We start from the raw sequence: 23160 nt of genomic DNA on the forward strand, positions 1-23160 counted from the left end.
AGCGTCCAACTTCGGCTCAGGTCATGATCTTACAGTTCGTGGGTTCGAGCCCTGCGTCGGGCTCTGTGCCGACAGCTCAGAGCCTGGAGCCTGCTTGGGATTCTGTGTCTCCCTCTCTGCCCCTCCCCCTGCTCATGCTCTGTCTCTCAAAAATAAACATTAAAATTTAAAAAAAAAAAAAAAAAGGAAAGAAAGGAAAATAAAAAGCAGAACATCTGGCAAAAGTTAATCCCCATTTCCTGGATGACATCAATGGCACCCCCCCCCCCCCCCCCCGCTCTGTTGGGGCAGGCTCTATTCAATTCGTCTCAGTCCACACCATTTCCTTGTGGTGTGCCGTATCTGGCTCAGTTCAGATATTGAAGCAGTGTATCTGTCTCCAAGGAACATTTTAGTTTGAGGCCTCTAATCTAAGAGTTGTGAGAAGGAGCTTGTAACAGGTAGGGAAATCGAGGTGGAAGTGAAGCGAGCTGACAGACAGGGTGGTTGAACGTATTAGCCACGCAAACGCTAAAGTCACCCAGGAGACCGGCTACAGGAGGTGGGGTGAAAGGATGGATGTGAGCCTGGTTTCAGGGTCCTCAGGAGGTACACGCCTAACGTGGGAAAATATCTGCCTTAAGAATAAGAATTTGTCTCCTTCCTCTTAAAAAAAATAACAAAAACATTAAGATCTCTGAAGTCACCGTTCTGACACTAGTTTTCTGGAGTTGAGGAAAGACCCTGCAATTTTAAGGGCAAAGTCCTTCAAAGACTGCCCCCACTTCCTGTGCCGGAGCGAGTTTCAGTGACCCCAGTCCACCTACACTCTTGTCTAGACTGCTGCAGATTTGGGGCTTCCCACAATCCCACAAACACTCAAGTTTTGATAATTTGGTAGAACAACTCAGAAGTTACTGAAACCACTGTACGTAGGATTACAGTTTTATTGTCATAAAGAATGCAGATCAGGAATTGAAGAGATTCCCAGGACAAGGCCTAGGGTGGAGGACACACAGCCTCCCTGCCCGGTGTCTGTCTGTGGGATCAGGGTGTGTCGCCTTCCCGGCACACCACTGTGTTCACCAACCAGGGAGCAATGCCAGGCCTTTGTGTCTAGAGTGTTGATTGGGCCTAATTACATAGGCATGATTAATTAAATCACTGGCTGTGTGCTCGAACCCTATCTCTACCCACTCCCCCCCCCCCCCCACTGTAGATAGGGCTGGCCCCAAATTTCAGCCCTCTAATCCTGTGATTGGTCTTTGTAGTGAGCAGCCCCACCCTGAGGCTACCCAGGGTCCACCTTAAGTCAGCTCTTTGGCATAACAAAGACCCTTCTATCACTCAGGAAATTCTAAGGGTTTTTGAAGCCAAGAATCAGACAGAGAACAGATACATTCTTTATTGTATCACAAATCCGCAAATTCGTGGAGCCTCTCCGTCTTCTTCACAATTACTCTTTTGATAAGTGGGTAGAAATGTGTCTTGATTTTCTACTAGGAACTTTTTCAAGTAGACATGAAAACTGGTTACGTATCCTAGTTCTTAAAACCAGTTGAGAAAACGATTTTTAGTTAAGGAAAGTTATAAGAAAAAATTACTAACTAAAGCCCTGGGGTATCTTCTAATCTCTTTGAAAGTCAGAACTTTGTTTGTTTTGGCACAGCTTTATGTATTTTTTTTTAAATTTTAATTATTAATGATGATGGCTATCCCTTCCACAGTTATTGTCTGTTGTTTGCCAGGAGCAGGGAATAAAATCATGAGTAAGATGTGATTTGCTGCCAGAAGGAATTTACACTTACTCAGAGAACATAGGCATGTTTACAAATAATTATCCATGGCTCCAGGGGCGCCTGGCTGCTGGGTAGGTACAGCATGCTACTCTCGACCTCGGGGTTGTGGGTTCTATCCCCACTTTGTGTGTAGAGATCACCTAAAATCTTAAACAGTGGTGCCTGGCTGGCTTGGTTGGTTGGGCATCTGACACTTGGTTTTGGCTCAGGTCATGATCTCATGGTTCTCGGGGTCGACCCCGGATCAGGCTCCGTGCTGACAGCATGGAGCCTGCTTGGGATTCTCTCCCTGCTCCTCCCACACATGTGCGTACGCAAGCTCTTTCTCTCTCTATTTCAAAATAAATAAACTTTAAAAAAAAAAGTTTCTTTAAAAAAAAAAAATCTTAACGTGGGGCGTCTGGGTGGTTCAGTCAGTTAAGCATTCAACTTTGGCTCAGGTCATGATCTCATGATTCATGAGTTTGAGCCCCACCTCGGACTCTGCTGGACTCTGCTGACAGCTCGGAGCCTGGAGCCTGCTTTGGATTCTGTGTCTACCTCTCCCTCCTTCTCTCACTCTGCCCCTCCCCTGTTCGTGCCCTGTCTCTCAAAAATAAATGTTAAAACTATTTTTTTAATATTAAAAAAACAAATCTTAAATACTGACTGATAACTCCTACAGATATGTTCACAACATGTTTCGGGGGCAGACAAGAGAGGGGCTCACCTAGGAGGAGCTAGAAAGACTCCTAGTTTTTAGTTTAGTGTGCAAAGAATAAAGGATGAAGACTATTTCTTACAGAGAAAGAAGCTTTTCAGCGTCTTAGTGACCTCATAGTGTGCTTAGGTAACTGTTTACAGTCTGATATGGAACCCACAGGATGAGACTGGAAAGACAGGAGACAGATCATAAAGCCTCTTGTTTATTATATAAGATTGTAGGGAGTTTAGAGTTTACCCTGTGGGCAATGGGAAGTTAAAGGTTTTAAAGCAGGATGATTTGCTGAGATTAAATTGGCAACACTGTGGTACATGTACTGGGGAGAGATCAGGTGTACTAGTTTGGGAACTGCCCCAGCAGAATCTTACGGGGGCCTGAACCAAGGTAGTGATGGAGAAAACATATTCAGAAGAAGTGGATTTTAAAAAGAGGGGAGGAGGGGGCGCCTGGGTAGCTCAGTCAGTTGAGCGTCCGACTTCGGCTCAGGTCATGATCTCACGGTCCGTGATTTCGAACCCCGCGTCGGGCTCTGTGCTGACAGCTCAGAGCCCGGAGCCCGCTTCGGATTCTGTGTCTCCCTCTCTCTCTGCCCCTCCCCTGCTCATGTTCTGTCTCTCTCTGTCTCAAAAATGAATGAATGAATGAATGAGTGAATGAATGAATGAATCGTTAAAAAGAGGCGAGGAAAGGGGAAGATTTTAGAATGTCTGCAGGATGCCCCTCCGGTAATGGGTTGGACAGCGGTGTAATTAAGTGAAAGGAGGCGCTCAGAAGAGATGGCTGGAGATAAAAGGCAGATTTGGGTTTCATGGTATTCAGTGAGATATATGCATCTGTAGCTCAGAGGAGAAATCACCCTGAAGAGGAAAGTTGTAGGTAAGTGATTGTTGAAGCCGTGAGAAGTGGTCCTGTTTCGCTGGGCGCGCCACACTGCTAAGGGGACAGGAATGTCAGGTGCTGCTGGGGTCAACTCGAAGAGGCTGGGAGTAGAGGCTGCCTTTGGCCGATTATCACCTGTGAGCTCACAGTGGTTTCTGTGGAGGTAAATGTTGGATTTTGGGGGGTGCAGGAACGAACGGGAAGTGAGGAAGTGCAGACCGTTAAGATTCTTACAGCTTTACATTTTGTGGTAATTCCAGCGGGTTTATTACGTACTCGTAATTACACATCCTGTCAAGGAGATATTTGCATTTCTCAGTATGTGATTGTTTCGATGTCACATGGTAATTATTCTTAAAGTGTACAAAAAGCATAACTAAACTTTGTTATTTTAATTTGGCCTCGGCCTTCAGCTGATATTTTTTTCTATGTATAACTTAAAGACAGATTCATTATACATTAATTGGTATCCTGTTAAAATACCCAAAATAGGACTTCCTACTGTGCCATATAATACAAAATTGCAAATTACCTTCTGGACATTATTATCATGAAAAGGCTTCCCAGTGGCCAAAGCAGGAACAATGTAAGCAACAGATAATAATAATAATAATAATAATAATAATAATGTCACTATTAAGTGACAGTATTGGATTATAATGTAAAGATACAGCAAATACCCATTACTCCATGTTGATGTAACTAAGTGATCGTATGGGGCACCTGGCTGTCTCACTTGGAAGAGCATGCGACATTTGATCTCGGGATCACAAGTTTCAAGCCTCATGTATGGCATAGAGCTTATCTAAAAACAAACAAAAAAAAGAATGATCAATTAAATCAGTGGAAGAAAGGGACAAATTTTCCTTACAGAAGAATTACAAATAGTATATGTAGACCAGCCTCTTCAAGGAGGTGGACTTTAATTCCCCTCTTCTTGAATATGGACTGCACCTAGTGACCTAATGCCACGTAACAGAGGACAAGAAGGAGAAAATAGCAACTTTGCAGTGAAGGAGACGAGCAGACCGACCACACCTTAACCGGGTGCAAGTTTAACTTCATCAATGATGAATCGTGCCGATAACAGGTAGCCTCTGATGTAATTAGCCGGGAACTTTGTTCTGTGGTGTTTTTTCCAAAACTTATAACCACAGTATTCTTTTAAAAAACACAACCCTGGTCTAATAATAATAAAACCAAAAAAAAGAGACATTGTACAAAATATGTGACCAGTGTACCTCAGATGTGTCGAGGACCTAAGAAAACAAGGAAAGATTAGGAAACTGTCACAGATGAGAGAGGATTGAGACATGGCAACTAAATACAATGTGATACTGTGATTGGCCCCTAGACCAGGAAAAAGACATATGTGGAAAAAATCATATTAATGTCAATTTCATAGTCTTGGCAGATGTATCGTAGTTAAAATATAAGACGTTAAGTTAACGTTAGGGGAAGTTGGGTAAAGGCTGTGTGAGAAGTCTCACTTTACTATCTTCCATAAATTTAACATTATAGCAAAACAGCTAGTTTAGTTTTTGTTTTTTTTTTAAACAGTACTAATTGTTGAGGGAAGCCTATCTAATAACTAAAGAAAAAATAAAACAGATTCTTACGATTTGGATTGAGTAGATTTTTCGTGTTTGTTGGCATAAAGCAGGCATATCTATGAATTATGTTGATGTGCATATGAGGAAAATAAAATTAGATGAGGGGCACAGGCAGGAAGGATCTTCCTTCCTGTGTGGTCTGGAGCCAGGTGGCTGACCTTGCCTTGTTTCCTAGCTGGGCAAACTGATAATCACTCGAGCAAATTTGGACTAAACAAATTAAGTGGCATAAAGCTTTAAAAGGAGTAACAGCTCTCATCATTTTATAAATGATGTTTGTGTGGTGGTTAGCTCATTCTTCTTCTGTGTTCTTCTGTGGGAACTGTTAGAGACCAATAGTCTAAGACCAACCTGATGCATGTGAAATCATAGGGATTCCACACCTAAGCCTCGCCTGGCCTTTCTGGCCTCGCCTGGTCCTGGTAACCAATTAAATCAGTATCTACATTCGGTAGACCTAAGATGGGCCTGATGAGAAAGAGAATCACATACTCTGTCCCTGTTTTTCAGCGTTTTCAACTCATGGCTGGCTGTACATGGTCAGTCTGCAACCTGATTTCAAAAATGGGGGATGGTTCCCCCTAGAGCTCACAAAGTAGAGAATGTATACACACGCGCACACACACGTAATTATTACAGGTTTCAATAACTTTTTTGTCCCCCCGGGAGTAAATTAGAGCTGATTTTTATTTTCATTTGGAAAAAGTATATTTACTGTAAAAATGTAATGGTTGAAGAAAAGTATACTGTGCTTTGTTTTCTTTTTAACTGGAGAGTGTCTTCATTGATCAGAATTTTCTGATATAGGACATTGTCTCTAGCATGATGTATAAAGATACCCCCAAAAGTAAAGCACGAACACGTGTGAAGATGAAATCCGAAAATTGATTATGGTGGTTAGTGCAGTTCTGGGGTTTCCAGTGGGATTCCATTTCAGTGGATGATGTGCTTTGGGCATTACGAGAAATAGCCTAATTAGAGGGAGGAAAACAGACTTTTTAGCTTAAAAATCACCAGCATAGGCTCTGAATCATTCTCTCTTGTAGTGCATTTAATTGGTGAGTCAGATGAAATGTATTGCTTTCAGTAAATGTATTTCCCACAATTGGAAACAGCTGTTTTTATCATGGAACCAGCTTTTATCTCAGCATTCAGCTCATTCAGTAGAAGCTTCCAGGACTCCTGTGAGCTGTGAACCATAGCAAAGGATTCAGAATTTAATCTGGGAACCAAAAAAAACCTGATCAGAAGCTCCCAATAGTTGGTTCATATTCTTTTTGTTGTTGTTAATGTGTATTTATTTTTGAAAGAGAGACAGAGAGTGAGTGGGTGAGGGGTAGAGAGACAGACAGAATCCGAAGCAGGCTCCAGGCTCCCAGCTGCCAGCACAGAGCCCGACGTCAGGACTTGAACTCACGAGCTGCAAGATCATGACCTGAGCTGAAGTCGGACGCCCAACCGACTGAGTCACCCAGGCACCCCGGTTCATATTCTTTTACTATGGTATTCCTTTGTGTGATAAGCCAGCTTTGATGCAGTCACTGTTCAACAAACACTCCCGATAGTCTTAACTTGTAAATGATAAAATAAGTTTCTTTCTTAAAATTTTATAATACATTGTTTTGGTGGGAAGGAATGATTTAAATGTTAGAAACTAGTTTTAAATATGTGATTTTAAAATAAATGTGTATCATCTATAAACTGGCTTCAGCATGGTATCCTTCCAAATCTAGTACACTTAATCTGTTTTTCCATGGCTTACCCAACGATATTTCTAGCATTGGAAACAGCAGACAATCTGCTCACCCAAACCATTCCCTGGTTACTTGGGTCTTTAGTGCTGATCTCCCAACAGAGTGTGACCAGAATTCGTAACTATAATAAGTTTCGAAAGTTTTCATAGTGGATTTACACTAAAGAAATACATGTTTTATCCAAGCAGCTGTTGGTTTCATTCACTGTGTTCTTTTGTTAATTTACGTTTGGAAATTCCCTCGTTTTTTAGCCTAGGGTAGGTACTCAGGGCTTCAATGAAGTAGTGAGGTTGAATTATTACTCTAGTTTTTGCTTGGTGATACCTTTTTCCACGATCAGTGGGAATTGTCTCTTTTTATGCTGACGTCTCTGCCCATTTGACTCCGTCCTCACACCCAGACATCTGAAAACGTACTATTTCTTTTTTATCTTAGATAGGTTTCAGTTTCTCCTGTGTAGACACCAAGATCTCTTGTGACAAATCAACTTCAGAACAGCTGCTTGGTTTCCACCCATTTTTATCTATAATGAAAAGATTTCCAGGTTCTTATCCATTAAATCCAGTTATGTCCTTTTTTGTTTTCTCCACTTTCTGACATTCTTACCCATGATGTCACCCTATAGTTTTGCTGTAGAAGTATCATCTTTCCCCCTTTTTGTCTTCTTTGTCAAAGGTGTTTCCTCAAAACCTGCCTTTATGTTTAAAAGCTCAGTGAATAATGGCCAAGAAAAATCCAGAGACTCTACGGTCAAAACCACTTCAGGCTTCCCTCACATTTCTAAGTTTGTTTTTAATTCTTAATTCCCTTATTATTTTCCCAATTTATGATAGTCCCTTTTTTTGTTTCCCTCCTTGCTGATAGTCTGCCTTCTTTTTTCCACGAAGACCTCTAGTTTTCTAGCTGAAGAAAAAGAATACTTGTAGTAATCACCTTACATTTATGCTGAAGTCCAATTTTATTTGGTTGCTTTCTTGGTGATTTACTTATAACTTGTTTCATTTATGTGTGTGGAAGCTCTAAACATATCTCTGAAGCTGTCGGAGGTCTGAGTAACGAGTTATTCAGTAGTGTTTCTACCCAGTCGTTTGTCAGTTACGGAATTACCACTTCGATTCTGTTCACTTCTGAAGTACTTAACTATTTGGCTTCGTGCTATATCGACATGGGAACTCTCTGATACGTAAAATCATAGGTATTCTCCGTGTGTATTCTTTGACGAAGTATCACATCGTCTCGAACTGAAATCCATACAACCCTCTTGCCCCGTAAGGAGTGCAGAGTGTTCTCACAACCCTCCAGGCAGATCTGAAATGACCGCTGATGACACGGGAGCAAACACGCATCGCGTGGTGGAGACAGCGACAAGGCAGTCACTGACCTGAGGAGTCCCACCGTGGCGTGGCCGAAGCCGAGAGTAAGCGGGGCAAGCAGACGGCGGTGCCCTCCCCTGCCCGTCCAGAGCTGCACTGGCGCCCGGTCGCCGCGGGCACATCGGGTTTCGCTGATGGAATCCAGAGCGCGGCCGTGACCCTGAAGGAGGTGTGGTGAAGGGTCGGCGGATTAGAAGATTCACTTTCCAGGAGCTTTTACCACCTTGCAGGGGCCGACCAGCCTGGGAGGTGCCTGTCCTACCAGTGCTTCCCAGTTGGGGGTACTTCTTTATGCTTAGGAATAATGCTGGAGACCCTAAACTAGTTCTACTTCCCAAGTGGGCATAAGTCCTTGCCCTTGTTTCATTTTTCTTTTTATTTTGAATAGTTGCCTACGCATCAGTGACATTGTTAAGTAATTAAGGTCTAAAAATTTATGATGAACCTAAGGAGCCAATTTATGTATCAGAGCATAACGTTTATAAAAACCCTTTCAATTGCTTGCGTTACCTCACTTTGAAACTCGCATCAGCCCAGTGAGTTCGAGTGCTTTCTCAGACCAACGTTCAAGTGCGTTGACTTGCCAAGATCTTAAAAGTCTTAATTATAGCAGAGCCAGGACTCAAACTCAGGGCACCTTTGGTGATGTACCTAACACTGCGCCACGCACAGCTGTGGACAGCACTCCGCTTTAGGTTTCGAAATGTGGATATGTTGTTCTCCCTTGAAATGGACATTCTTGTTCTGTCCGGGCGTTAGCTTGCTCTCCCCCGGCCACCCAGCTGCGCATGGCACTTAGGAAAGAGTACATTTTTGGCAGTGTTGGAGATAACGTTTGCAAATCTCACCCGATTTCTGCTCTTAGGCCAATTTCAACATCTTTAACAGGTTGCTGCCTCTTACATACAAGCTTCTATCATCATTTTCCAGTCTTAATTTTGGTTGCTTTCTATCATTAGGTAGGTTTTTTTCCTCCAGCTTTCTCATCCTCTTACTGTCCTATGACCAACATTCTTTTAGCAAAATAAGGATCTGATCTCATGACTACCAAGCCCTAGGGAACTGTATCTCAGGGATACACTTTTTTTCCCCTGAAACATGAAATATTAAGACCATCTCTGCTTTTTATGAAAAGGGAATTCAAACAGACTTTTACAAATGAAAAGTGAAAAACATCCTGAATGAAGTTTCATTCCAGTCTCCTGTTAAATCCTAAGAACAGGCTGCCGGCCTCCAGTACTTTCAGGAAATGAAAAGTGGCTCAGAAGCTAGGTGAGCTAAGCCACCTCTCTCTCAATTGTTTCAGCTTCTCAGGAATTGCTGTGCAATGCTGCCAGTAATGATCTCCAGGGATCTGACCCCCGTTCCACCTCCTCCTGCCTCCTGTGCAGCTCCAGATGCCTCCAAAGGAGGAGCTTTGAGGAAGGTGCCGGTTCCCTCTTTGACCCTGAGGGCGGTGAGGCCAGGCAGGGTGATTCTCAGGATATCCTGATGTTCAAAGGTACAGTTGAAGCCTTCATCAAGACTTTCTTGAAGATGACCAAGAAATTTGGGGAACATTACCACGTAGCCTAGAAACTGAAGACAGAGCTCCAGCATGGATGGCACAAACGCCATCTGAAGTGCACGTGATGACATTCAAGACCTTCGATAAGCTCCTTAGGGGCAGAGACTTTCAAAATATTTTTCTCTCTCTCCTCCTGCCTCCACAATGTCTAGCGTAGAAGCAAGCATATAAACTGGACTCGATGAATGTTAGTTTATGACCGAGAGAGAAGACTTTATAAAAAGTGCTCTCCAACCACTCCTTTCCCTAGTTGTTAGTCCAAGATTGAGCATTCAGCAGAATAACGGTAAAGAGAGGCCTCTGATGTCTCAAGCTTCTTGGCCACTGTTGTCTTCTGTCTTGGCTCTGTGTCTCAGTAGGAAGTAGTTACCTGTCCAGTGTATGAATTTTTCAGTGTTAATACTTTTTTTTTTTTTATTTTTTTTAACGTTTATTATTGAGAGAGAGACAGAGATAGAGCATTAGCATGGGAGGGGCAGAGAGAGAGAGGGACACACAGAATCCAAAGCAGGCTCCAGGCTCTGAGCTGTCAACACAGAGCCCGACGTGGGGCTCAAACTCACGAACCATAAGATCATGACCTGAGCCAAAGCCGGAATAACCGACTGAGCCACCCAGGCACCCCTCGATATTAATACTTACTAAGGTATGTCTTCACTGATGCCTGGGCTTTTACCTCTTAGATATTTTTATTGCAGGGGAGGGGGGGGGTGGCGCCTGGCTGGCTCAGTCAGTGGAGCATGCAACTCTTGATCTCAGGGTTGTGAGTTCGAGCCCCATGTTGGGTGCGGAGATTACTTAAAAGTAAAATCTTTATTGAAAAAGATATTTTTGTGGTATTTAACTCTTTAACGGAAATCTTATCTCAGCCACAATCTAGGGTGGATTCATTGTACTGTCAGTTTTTAAAATCCCTTTGTATTTATTTTTAAGATTCGAGGATAAACAGTCTTGCTTCTTGAATAGATCTCACATCGGTCATGTCTGTGTTGGGGAAGTAGGATGTATTGTTACAAAACCAGTTTCCCGAGAACCTAACTTGTTAACCGTTGAATGGCAGCACAGAGCCTTCTGTCTCGCCTGAGCAGGACTCAGAGAGGATTTACAATGATGTGATTTATGATAATACATAATTAGAACAAAGCTCACGGTTTATTATTATCTGTGTCAGAGAAAGGGAAACACTAGAAACGTGGCTCCATTCAGTTCTGTCCCCAAGTTGTTCTTTGCTCACTTAGTCACATCTCCATCAAGGAGTTCACTCTTCGTTTAGAGGTGGATCTTAAAAATCTCATATTCAGGTATTTGATTTCTGATACTTTTGTACTACAGTTGTACTACAGTTATGCATAGGCTTTCTATTTGTAACTTCTTTCAAGTGTAAAGGGAACATTTCAGAGTACTGCTAGTTTTTTTGACCAACGTGATACAGAATTTATTATGCATTCTCAACAGCTGGCTTTTTTGGTTCTAAAGAATCCAGTATCAGAACCAAGTATATTTTATTCAGAAGAAGAATCTTTCCTGAACAACATATTTTTCTCTTGAGTAAGAGATGTGTTAAATTATGCCGCATTGATAGGGGTTTTGGTTAACATTAAGTATGTGACTTTTGAAAGGAAATCGAGTTTCTTTGTCCTTAAGAGCTCTTACGTATATAATGAAGGAACCTCAAGCGTACAGCTTTAAAGTACGTTTGCTCTGTTTCCTAGATAAGTTAGCAGTCCTTGCAGAATATGCTGTAGGGGAAACACACAGAGTGTGAAGGTGACCTCACAGGTTTAAGATCCAACTCTGATTCTATTAAATGAAACGCTCAGGTTGGACCTGCTTTTCTCACATCAGTTGTTCCTAATTAATTGCACTGTACATTTTGTCCGTCGGTTTCTGGGATGAATTCGAACTGACAGTCAGGAACAGGTGTGATTGTAGTCCTGCCGGTGACTTTTATCGATAAATATCTCGATGATGTGTTTCCTGGTGGTGATGCGCCAGAACTAACATGAATTCCGTTCATTCTCCCTCTAAAATCTTTTTCCCTGTGTAACGTGACAGGAGAAATTGACGTGGGAGAGGCCCGTGAGGCGGCACGGGTGTGCTGGCAGCACGCGGTGCGGCTTCTCCCTGCTTTTCGTCCACTCCCCGTCCGCTCGCAAGTTGTATGGCTGCTGGGAGTGGTGATGACAGCAACGCAAATAGTCTAGTTCTGACACACAATCATTTGAAATTGTGCTTAGACCTGAGTTTCCCTGTGATTCCTGTCTCTCCAGGTTCCCAGCCAACCTCAGAGAAGTCTTCCCAGCGACTGTCCGAGAGCACGAGCAGCAGCCCTGCCCGGAAGCGGTCGTCCTCGGAGAGCACTTCGTCCACAGGCAAGTCCCCCTGTTGCACGGACGGACTCTGACCCGACTCTCCCGTCTGCTACGTGTGAGCAGACTTCCCGCACGACGCGATAAGCTTCTCACGGAAATCACAGCTTATGTTTACTTACAAGACATTATTGTGGACGAGACAGAAGTGACTCTAGGACGCGCGAGGGGGCCACAGTGCAGACTGACACAGTGCGGACCCCCCCCCCCCCCAGTCTCCCTGAGTCCAGGTGGGCTCACTCCCAGACCTGCAGCGATTTGGATGTGATCCAGAGGAAATCGTTCAAAATGACTAGGTTCAAGAGTAGGCGGACAGGAAAATAAAGATTTTACAAGTTGTGTTGAGGTGAAGGACTGTGGGTGCGCTAAGGCAGTGTGGATTGGAACTACTTTATGAAGACTTAGATATATGTATGTACAAAATTATTGTAATAACGCAGTAGTTTCCAAAGTAGCATTCACAGATGTCTCAGACAAGCAGAACAATTTAGGAGGTTGAAAGAAGAATCCCTATTAATAATTATTTCTAACCTCAACTTTTAAAATGTTTAATGTTTGTATACACATAACCTCTTACTACAGTGTCATATTTGTGTAACTTTTTACATAGGTTCAGGTTATGCTCCCAGTTTTTGTTTTGTTTCTGTTTTTGTTTTTTCTGATAGTATGTGTGTTTACAAAAGAACCAGACAAACTAGAGGGTAACATACATGTATCTGTCCTCTGCCTTTAGTGAGGATTGGACAGGAGGAAGTGCTTTTTAATGTGTCAGTGTCATCAGGAGAGATGGGGGAGTGGTAGGGTCATTCCAGGTGGGGGGAGATAATAAAAGGGGGGCATCTGGGTGGCTCAGTCAGTTGAGCCTCTGACTTCGGCTCCAGTCATGATCTCGCTGTTCTTGAATTCAAGCCCCGCGTCGGGCTCTATGCTGACAGCTCAGAGCCTGGAGCCTGGAGCCTGCTTCCAGTTCTGTGTCTGCCTCTCTCTCTCTCTCTCTGTCCCTCCCCAACTTGTGCTCTTTCTCTCTCTAAAAAATAAGTAAACCTTAAGAAACTAAATAAAAGAGCCAGTGTAGTTATGGTCAAGGACTGAATGTGAGGCTGGAAAGGCAGGTAGGGAACCTTATTAATGACACTGAGGGACCACTGAAAGTTTGAGGCAAGGAAGTGACTTATCAATTCTTGGCTTTCTATCCATGTTTTTAGGGGTTTTTTGTTTTTAAATGTTTATTTTTGAGAGAGAGAGAGAGAGAGTAAGAGTGAGTGTGCGTGTGAGCAGGGGAGGGGCAGAGAGAGAGGGAGAGAATCCCAAGCAGGCCCCAGACTGTCAGTACAAAGTCCAATGTGAGGCTCAAACCTACGAACCGTGAACCAATTGAGCCACCTAGACAGCCCTAACCACGTTTTTGTTTTTAATGTTTTTATTTATTTATTTTTTATTTTTTTAATGTTTATTTATTTTTGAGACAGAGACTGAGCATGAACGGGGGAGGGTCAGAAAGAGAGAGGGAGACACAGAATCCAAAGCAGGTTCCAGGCTCTGAGCTGTCAGCACAGAGCCCGACGTGGGGCTCGAACTCACAGAGTGTGACATCATGACCTGAGCCGAAGTCGGAAGCTCAACCGACTGAACCACCCAGGCACCCCAATGTTTTATTTATTTTTGAGAGAGAGAGGCAGAGACAGAGCATGAGCGGGGGAGGGGCAGAGAGAGAGGGAGAGACAGAATCGTTTGAAGCAAGCTCCAGGCTCCAAGCTGTCAGCACAGAGCCCGACGCAGGGCTCGAACTCAGGAACTGTGAGATCGTGACCTGAGCCAAAGTTGAACACTTAACTGACTGAGCCACCCAGGCGCCCCCTCATCCATGTTTTTTGATTAGTAAATCACTTGTGACTTATGGTCAGAAAATCTAGCTCCTTCATTAGTTCAAGGCCACCCTGTCAAATTGTATCCGTGTTCTACTTACTGAATTTATCTTATGATGAGCTTCAACATATTGGAAGCTTTTTATTAGCACCATTGTGCTCTCAGAGGTGCAGTGGAACCAACTCGAGCATCACTAGGGTTTTGTCTCTCAGAGTGCTGTTTCCATACTGCTTCAGGGAGACTCTTAAACATCCAGTGAACTACTTTTGACAATGTTGACCTAGACCAGAGGTTAGCAAGCTGCAGCCTGCAGACCAGATGCGACCCAAGGCTTCTTTAGGTGTAGTCCCAGCTAGAAACTGTTCTTACGTTTTTATTTATTTATTTCTATTATTTATTTATTTTTACTTTTTTTTTTTTTTTTCACTTTTATTCATTTTTGAGAGAGAAACAGAGCACGAGTGGGGAGGGGCAGAGAGAGAGGGAAACAGAATCCGAAGCAGGCTCCAGGCTCTGAGCTGTCAGCACAGAGCCCGACATGGGGCTCGAATTCACAGACCGTAAGATCATAACCTGAGCTGAAGTCAGATGCTTACCTGACTAAGCCACCCAAGCGCCCCTGTTTTTACATTTTAAAGGGTAGCTTAAAAAAATACAGGAGCAAGGGAAAAAGTATATGTGAGACACCGTATGTGTCTTCAAAAGCCTAAAATATTTACTATCTAGCTATCTATAGAAAAAGTTTGCCAACCCCTAAAAAGAAAGAATGAGATCTCATGGAGATATCCACGAAGAAAAAATCACCCAAATATTTTACTTGAGTAAACAAAAGAAATACTACCTAGACCCATAAGGTTACTGTCACCATAAAACCAACCACCATTTATTCATTCAAATAAATCCTTTCTGAGTTACTATGAATACTGAGCACTGGAGATGCGAACATGAATAAGGTTCCTGCCCTCAAGGAGTCAGCCATATTCACCATTAAAAGGTGGGTTAAAATTCTGTAACGGACCGGTCGGTGTAGGCAACTCGAGCACTTACCACATGCGTGGTGACTAAAGGAGACATCCCTGGGGCGCCTGGGCGGCTCAGTGGGTTGAGCAGCCGGCTCTTGATTTTGGCTCAGGTCATGATCTCACGGTTCGTGGGTTCCAGCCCCGCGTTGGGCTCCACACTGACGGTGCTAATAAGCCTGCTTGGGATTCTGTCTCTCTGTCCCTCCCCTACTCAGGTGCGCATGTGCGGTGTCTCTCTCTCTCTCTCTCTCTCTCTCTCTCTCTCTCTCTCTCTCAAAATAAATAAACTGAAAAAAAAAAGAAGAAGACAACATCCCTGAAGATGTGACACATAATACTACTGTAATTTGAGTACATGAGTGGGTAAACGGTAAGAATGTGTTTAACACACTGACAATAACATGTCCGAAGAAAAGCGCAAAACCATAAAACGGAATGCTGTTTTTGGAGAGCAGCACGTTATTTGAGATTACTAGCGTGTGAGGGATGTCATGTGTGATTGTGGTTGAACGTGAAGCTATAAAAGTAATAACCCACATGGCACAGGGGGGTTTTTTGTTTGTTTTTTCATTTGAAGGAATTGAGACTTTACTGTAGAGGCAGTTGGGAGCCACTAGAGGATTTTGAACAGGAAGATGAAAATCATTCGATGCATTGTGCGGTTCAAAATAGGATAGATTTCGCAGTGCTAAAAGAAGTCCCACGTTTTGGTGGCTTGAAACAGCAAAGTGTTGTTACTTTCTGTTCACGCCGTGTGACCATGATGGGTCTGTTGTGCGTTGTCTTCCTTCTAGGACCTTGTGTAACCCAGCCTCTATCTGGAGCGTTGCTGGTCGTGTGGAAAAGGGTGAAGGTTCATACAACGCACTGACCAGCTCTTAAAGTTTCTGCCCAGAACTAACTGTTACTCCTCACATTTCAGCGCTAAAGCAGATCGCATGGTTAAGTCTCACGTCGAGGAAGTGTCAGGTGCATAATGTCATTGAAGGCAGGGCAGCAAATATTCATGAATAATGGCTCAGTCTACCGCGTACACATCTTGGGAAAACTCTACAGCATTACAATGTAGAGAGTGGAATGTGACAAGAAATGTGTGGAGAAATGCATTGATAATGGCTTCAGGTTGGGATATGTTAGAATTGAACAGTGTTTGGACTGTTGGGGTGGAGATGTTAATTAGCCATTCGGAAGTGGCGGCTTGTAGTTTGAGAGGCATCTCTGGTAGAGACGCAGGCCTAACAGTAGGTGATACAAACTTTAATCTGGCAGCGAGTGAGATTACCCAGCAGGAAGATACCAGTTGGGAGGATGGCAGGAATGCAGGTTTAAGAAACATTCGCTTTCGAGGGAAGCGGAAGAAAAGAGATCAGTGATAACATACAAGTTTTAAATAGATTTTTTTATATAGAAAAATCACAGAGTACATGGAACGGAAACCTCTTAATGTCAGATGTCACAAAGAGGTCAAGAAAGATGTGGACAGAAAGTGTTAAGTAATTGGGAAAACGATTTTTATAAAACCACTTTGCAGGTGCACTTAGAGCAGTTTGGCTGCTTGAGAAGGTGCTGTCTGAGTTCAGGTGACCCTGGTACGGATTTGAGCTTTGCTTCCAGCAGGGAGGCAGAGGAGATGTACAGAGCCAACAGATAGGCTTCTCGGTACTTAAAACTAAAAACACTAGATAAAATATGGAAAATATTTCTTAAAACATTGCTGAAATTTGAACTAAGTAGACAGGAAACCAGAAACTTTCAGAAAACTTGATTAACAGGAATTAGGAGTGTTAGAGCTGCTTGACATCTGCCTGGTGTGGCGAGAGCCTGATTACTGGGAAACATCCAGGTGCAAGAGACAAAGGACAAAGCCTAAGGCTCTAGCAGCACAGAAGTCCCCATCAGATTTCCGTAAATCTGGCGTAAATCTGGCGCTCCCTGAAGGTGACATTTATCAGGATGAGAGCAAATAGAAACAAAGCCGCCACAGAAGAACCTGGTGGTTCCTTGTTTCAGTTTGGCTTTGGGAAGAGCCCGAAAAGGAGCTCCTCTCCATACACATGCTCTGTGTCACCTCCTGTCTCACACTGCCTGTGGAACCCAGAAAAAAACATCAATGAAAATTTGTTGTAGAGTAGTAGGGCCCTGAGTTCTTCCACGGCCAAGTGCAAATTTAATTCCTGTTTGGCATAAACCTGAGTGTCTTTGACCGTCCTCAGACCTGATTGACCTGGCATTCTCATCATCACCAGCAGCACTGGGATGATACCCTCTGTTTTGCAGTCGAAGGGCAAGCAGGAGGGCCTCTGGCCAGCTCAGTCCGTGTAGCACACCACTCTCGATCTCAGGGTTGTGAGTTCGAGCCCCACATTGGGTGTAGACGTTACTTAAAAATACAATCTTTAAAAAATAAATTAATTAAAAATAAAGGCAACTAGCTCAACCAGAACTATGTCCTCCTAACCTTCCAGGGATATTCAAAGAAATGAAATATGTGTAGAGACTATCTGTGTAGTCATTGAGATATATAAACAACCGTAGGAAAACAATTTTGTACAGGATATCTTATGGCCCATCCACGAACTGTTTTGAAGCAAATCCAAAGGGATAATTTACTTAAATACACTAAAAGAGTATATGATAATACTCATGAGTGCAGTCACTGTTATGAAAGCTATTGGCTATGACCTTAGCGGGATCTATTGGGAAACATGACAGGAGATTGCCTGGACTTACTTATGATGTGGAAGCTGGGTTCCCAGAGCAGAGGTTTCAGAGAAACTCAGGTGGAATGTGTCCTGCCTTTTCTAGCCCAACCTTAGAAATCACCATATTCTCACCTCTATCGACTTCTCTTTGCTAGAAGCAGCTCACTAAGGGCAACTCATATTCAAGAGGAGAGGCATTAGATCCTACCCCTTTTTAAAAAAATTTTTTTAATGTTTATTTATTTTTGAGAGAGAGAGAGAGAGACAGAGCATGAGTGGGGGAGAGGCAGAGAGAGAGGGAGACACAGATTCCAAACGAGGTTCCAGGCTCTGAGCTGTCAGCACAGAGCCTGACGTGGGGGCTCAAACTCACAAACCGTGAGATCGTGACCTGAGCCAAAGTCAGACGCCTTACCGACTGAGCCCCCCCAGGTGCCCCTAGATCCTACCCTTTGAAGGGAGAATTAGTAAAAGAGTTGTGTATGTACAGGTTGTAATAGCTCTACAAGCAGCTGGGCTGTTGCTTTAGGGCAGGGAGGCAAGATTAGCTGGGTATGGAGGGGCCGTGGTGGTGTGAAGGCAAGTGGATAGTTTCAAGAGGCCAGACTAACGTAAAATCAAACGTTTTTGAGTTGTGGGGAGAGTAGAGGAGAAATGACAGACGATGTGGCCTGAGCTTGGCTGACAAAATCCCTGGCACGTGATTGGTGCTCTGTGTATATAATGTTGAAGAGCTGGCTTTATGTTACCAGTCACTGAGCTTGGCGCTTTGGAGGAACAAGGTTGAGGGAGGAGGTAATGAACAGGAGTACGAGAGATCTATGAAACATGCAAAAGCAGAGAAGTAGAAAAACAGGTGTTACTCAGAAAAGAGAGACTGGGGAGACACCAGAATGTACGTGCTATTGAATGAACTGTCAAAGGGAGCAGGGAGGCCTGCATCAAGGAGAGAAGCACTCGGGCCAGAGAGTGAGAAGGGGACAGTCCTCATTCTGGTGACCTTCAGATAACAGTGAAGATTAGCACGTGTGTTCTGATCGTGGAAACTATGAGAATGAACGTGTCCCCCGTGGGCAATAAATGTAGAAGGTAACACTGCAGTACTGGGGCTGAGGGGCCTCTACGGCTAATGCTGATGGAGCTGAGGAATGGGGAGAGAAAGTGGGTTATCAGAGAGACAGTGGAGGCTGGATTTTAAAAATTAGAGATATAAAATGTCACTGAGAGTTTGAATTTAAATACTACTGGATATTATTTGAAGGAAGTTATTGGTAATTGGAGAAAAAGTCCAGTGTAATCTGATTGGAATCTGGAATGCCTGGGGCTTGTACAGTAGCCCCTAGAATCCTACTGCATTTTAAACTCAGATAGACAGGATATGCATCCATCAACTTTGGAGAAGCATTACCTGTGATCATTAGTAGGAAACAACGAGGCATCTTGGGAAGTAGGCCTATTACAATTTGATGTTTACAAAGACTGTGAAACTAACATGGCTGGCCAGAGGAGCGGGAGCCTTTCCCACGTGAAGTATAGTCACGAAAATGCGCTGAGTGGTATCTGAGGAGACAAAGATCACCAAGTCCCTGGGCCACTAAGGTAACAAGGGTTAAGTGGAAGGTCTTTGTCCGGCCTTTAACTGTCGAGTCTCCTAACTCAAACGGACCTTCATTTCTGAAGAAATAAACAATTCATTCCTGGTCCTCATCTCAGAGAGTGAGCGTTATTGTTGTTGCTTTTTAACTCACTGGTAATAGGGAGGCATAGGCCAGTTTTGAAGTTCCTGAGATGACTGTCATATAGGCCTGATTCAGGAAAGTAAACCACCAACTTGCCTGGGAGAGAGAACCGCACACGGTCTTAGGATGTGTGATGTTGTGAGGACAGATGGAGCAGTGCTCCTTTTCTTCCTTGTAAAGAGTCGTTTAAATGACTGGCTGTGTTCGTTTTTCTTCTGCGTGTGATTTGTCACCTCGTTTAGTGAATGGCGTTTCCTCTCGAAGTCCGAGAGCGACCGCTTCTGGGGACGACTCCGTGGACGGTCTGCTGCAGCGGATGGTACAACATGAGGACCAGGCGCCCCTGGGGAAGAGCGTCGAGGCCGCGATCACATCCGCCTCTGTGCCGCCTTCCTCCAGTCCGGGCCACAGCCACAGCCACGGCAAGGAGCGAGCCCCGGGGAGACCAGACAGCCTTCTCGTGCCTGCGGTCCCCGGCGACTCCTGCAGTGGTAGCATCTCACTCCTCTCCGAGAAGTTGCCGAGCAGCCGTTCGCCCCCGCACATCAAGAGGAGCGTAGTGGAAGCCATGCAGCGCCAGGCTCGGAAAATGTGCAATTACGACAAAATCCTGGCCACCAAGAAAAACCTGGACCATGTCAACAAGATACTAAAAGCCAAAAAACTGCAAAGACAGGCCAGGACAGGGAACAACTTCGTGAAACGCAGACCAGGCCGACCTCGGAAATGCCCCCTCCAGGCCGTGGTGTCGATGCAAGCCTTCCAGGCCGCCCAGTTGGTCGGCCCCGAGCTGAGCGAAGGCGAGGAGAGAGCAGCGGCGCCCTTCCGTCCTGACACCGTTACGGATGTCATCGAGGCTGTTGTCCAGAGCGTGAACCTGAGTCCAGAACAGAAGAAGGGGCTGAAGAGGAAACGTTGGCTTTTGGAAGAACAGACCAAGAAAAAGCAGAAGCCGTTCCCAGAGGAAGAACGAGAGCGCACTGAAAGGTAATTCCTGGTTTCACGCTTGGTCTGGGTGGAGGACACACAGACGTGTCACAGATGTGACCTATCCATACGCAGCTGAGTGACTCTTCGTTATAGAAAACCTGCACTTCTCTGTTTTATTGAAAAGTTCCTCTTCAGGGCCACCTGGGTCGTTCAGTTCATTAAGCGTCCGACTCTCTCTTTCTTTTTTTTTTTTTATGTTTATTTTATTTCTGAGACAGACACAGAACATGAGCGGGGGAGGGGCAGAGAGAGAGAGGGAGACAGAGAATCTGGAGCAGGTTCCAGGCTCCGAGCTGTCAGCACAGAGCCCGACACGGGGCTCGAACCCACAAACAGTGAGATCGTGACCTGAGCCGAAGTGAGACACTCAACCAACCGACTGAGCCACCCAGGCGCCCCAACGTCCGACTCTTGATTTTTGACTTGGGTCACCATCTCAAGGTTCCTGAGTCTGAGCCTGCGTGCAGAACCTGCTTGGGATTCTCTCTCTTTCCTTCTCTCTCTGCCCCTCCCCCACTTACTTTAAAAAAGTAAGTTAGGGTTAGGTTTAAAAAAAGAGGGGGGTTCTTATTATAACTGCCCCAAATTATAAATAATTAAGCACAGGGAATGTAACAATTCAATCTAATCCCCTCACTCTACAGGTGAGGAGGTCCAGGCCCAGAGAGGTCACCTGTTTTATCCAGTATATGGCTGTGTGCCTGGAATGATTTTTACTGTCACACCATCTCCTGTATGCTCTGACCTTGTCTTCCTGTCATCGCGTACGTTTTTCTGCACGTTCGATTTATTTCCTTCATAGTGTCCTGGTTACATTTTTACATTTTTCTAAAAGATAATAGAACACAGAGCCAAAAGTCATCCAAAATAAGAGCATTTAATCCTTTTGTTATGTATCCAACCAGATTCATTCCCTGAAGGTATATTTGGTATTTTTCAATGAGCTAATGACAATATTCAGCATTTGCAAATGGCTTTTCCTTTACTAAATGTAGCGTGTCAGTCACAGTTAATGGCATCCCTCTGTTCACGGAGAAATACAAATTGAAACTGCCAGATACATTTTAAGCCTCTTAACATATATTGTCAGACTGCTGTCTTAAAAGCCACGTCTGTTTATACTTTGACTAGCATCATGCGGTAATAGTCACGTACTCTTTACCCCCCACCCTTATCTACCCTGGAAATTATCTTTTTAAAAAAATCTTTATCCGGCGGCAGGGAAAGAAAACCTTCCTCAATCTGATACAGGTGAAATATACTTCCTAAATGTTACTTGCTGCTTATTTTAATTTGCACGTTTTTGCATATTAGAAGACATTAGTATGTGTTGTGTTCCATACCTGTTTTTTAAGTGCTCATTACATGCAGTCACAATGATAACCCTGGGGCGCCTGGCTGGCTCAGTCAGAAGAGCCTGTGACTTTTGATCTTGGGGTTGTGAGTTTGAGCCCCGTGTTGGGTGTAGAGATTACTTAAATTATGGGGCGCCTGGGTGGCGCAGTCGGTTAAGCGTCCGACTTCAGCCAGGTCACGATCTCGCGGTCCGTGAGTTCGAGCCCCGCGTCGGGCTCTGGGCTGATGGCTCGGAGCCTGGAGCCTGTTTCCGATTCTGTGTCTCCCTCTCTCTCTGCCCCCTCCCCCATTCATGCTCTGTCTCTCTCTGTCCCAAAAATAAATAAACGTTGAGATTACTTAAAAAAAAAAAAAAAAAAAAAAAAAGAATGATAACCCTTAATGTTTGTTGTGGGGCATCATTTGGTTTTCTTTATATTTTCTTGCCAAACAGCAGTAGGACAGTTATCAGTCTTTTTCTCTATCATCTACCTTGGTGAATCCCATATAGAGGTTTCTTATATGTCTCTATTGCATCATCTATAAAAAAGACTTCTTTTCCTAGAGAATATACAGGATATTTTTTTTTTTTCATGAGTAATACAAGCTTGTAGATACATCAGTGAAACTGAAAGCTTACTGGTCGAGAAGTTGTATCTCTCTTCACATGACCTCATTTCTTCTCAAATCCTGTTCTCTTTGTGGGCGTGGGCGTTAAGAGCGCACCGTGTAGCGGTGCCTGGCTGGCCCAGTCAGGGGAGCATGCCTCTCTTGACCTGGGGGTCGTGAGTGTGAGCCCCGTGCTGGGAGGGACTCCTCTTAGGAGATTGTGCAAGAAAGGACATGACGTATGAGATCCCAGGGGCAGCAGCAATTTTTCACCTTTTTCTGGTTAGAACCTACTACAGTACTTGGTATGTAGCAGGAATTTATTCATTTCCTCATTCAGTAAGTGTTTATTGCAAAATTACTTACCCCATGTGCTGAGGGTAGGTAAGAGTGGTAAGCAGATAGAGATACACTCCCGGTCCTCCTGGATTGTGCAGCCTAAGTATGAGTAGGGAGAGTTAGTGCTATGAGAACGAATTGTTGAGGTGATTGACCTAGCTTCCCTGTGGAAGTAATTACTAATTAAAATCCGAAGAATTGACTTCATCTGTTATGTAAGGCGTGAGGCTAGAGCACACATTATGGGCTCAGTATGAAAAGGCAGAGCAGGTTCAAGGAAGTGAAAGAATGCTTTTGTGGCCAAAACACAGAGCAAATTCTAGTAGTGTGGTCTAGAGCTTAGAGAATGAGTCTAAAGAAAAGGTTGTGGGGGCCAGATCATGCAGAGGGCCTTGTATTCCATGTTAAAGAGCATGGACACTATTTGATTAGTAACAACCCAGATGGCAAAAGAATAATGGTTATGGGGCGCCTGGGTGACTCAGTCGGTTAAGCATCCAACTTCGGCTCAGGTCATGATCT

General features: G+C 44.1%; 1 protein-coding gene across 1 annotated transcript in view; it reads left to right on the forward strand.

Annotated features, from left to right (window-relative positions):
* Positions 1 to 23160, forward strand: part of ASH1L (ASH1 like histone lysine methyltransferase) — a 197686-nt gene that overhangs the window by 72160 nt on the left and 102366 nt on the right. The window contains 2 exon segments of the mRNA XM_043568552.1: positions 11938 to 12039; positions 19608 to 20352. Of these exon segments, the coding sequence (XP_043424487.1) occupies positions 11938 to 12039; positions 19608 to 20352 (847 nt within the window).

The sequence above is a fragment of the Prionailurus bengalensis genome, chromosome E4 (genome assembly GCF_016509475.1).
Source record: "Prionailurus bengalensis isolate Pbe53 chromosome E4, Fcat_Pben_1.1_paternal_pri, whole genome shotgun sequence".
Lineage (NCBI taxonomy): Eukaryota > Metazoa > Chordata > Mammalia > Carnivora > Felidae > Prionailurus > Prionailurus bengalensis.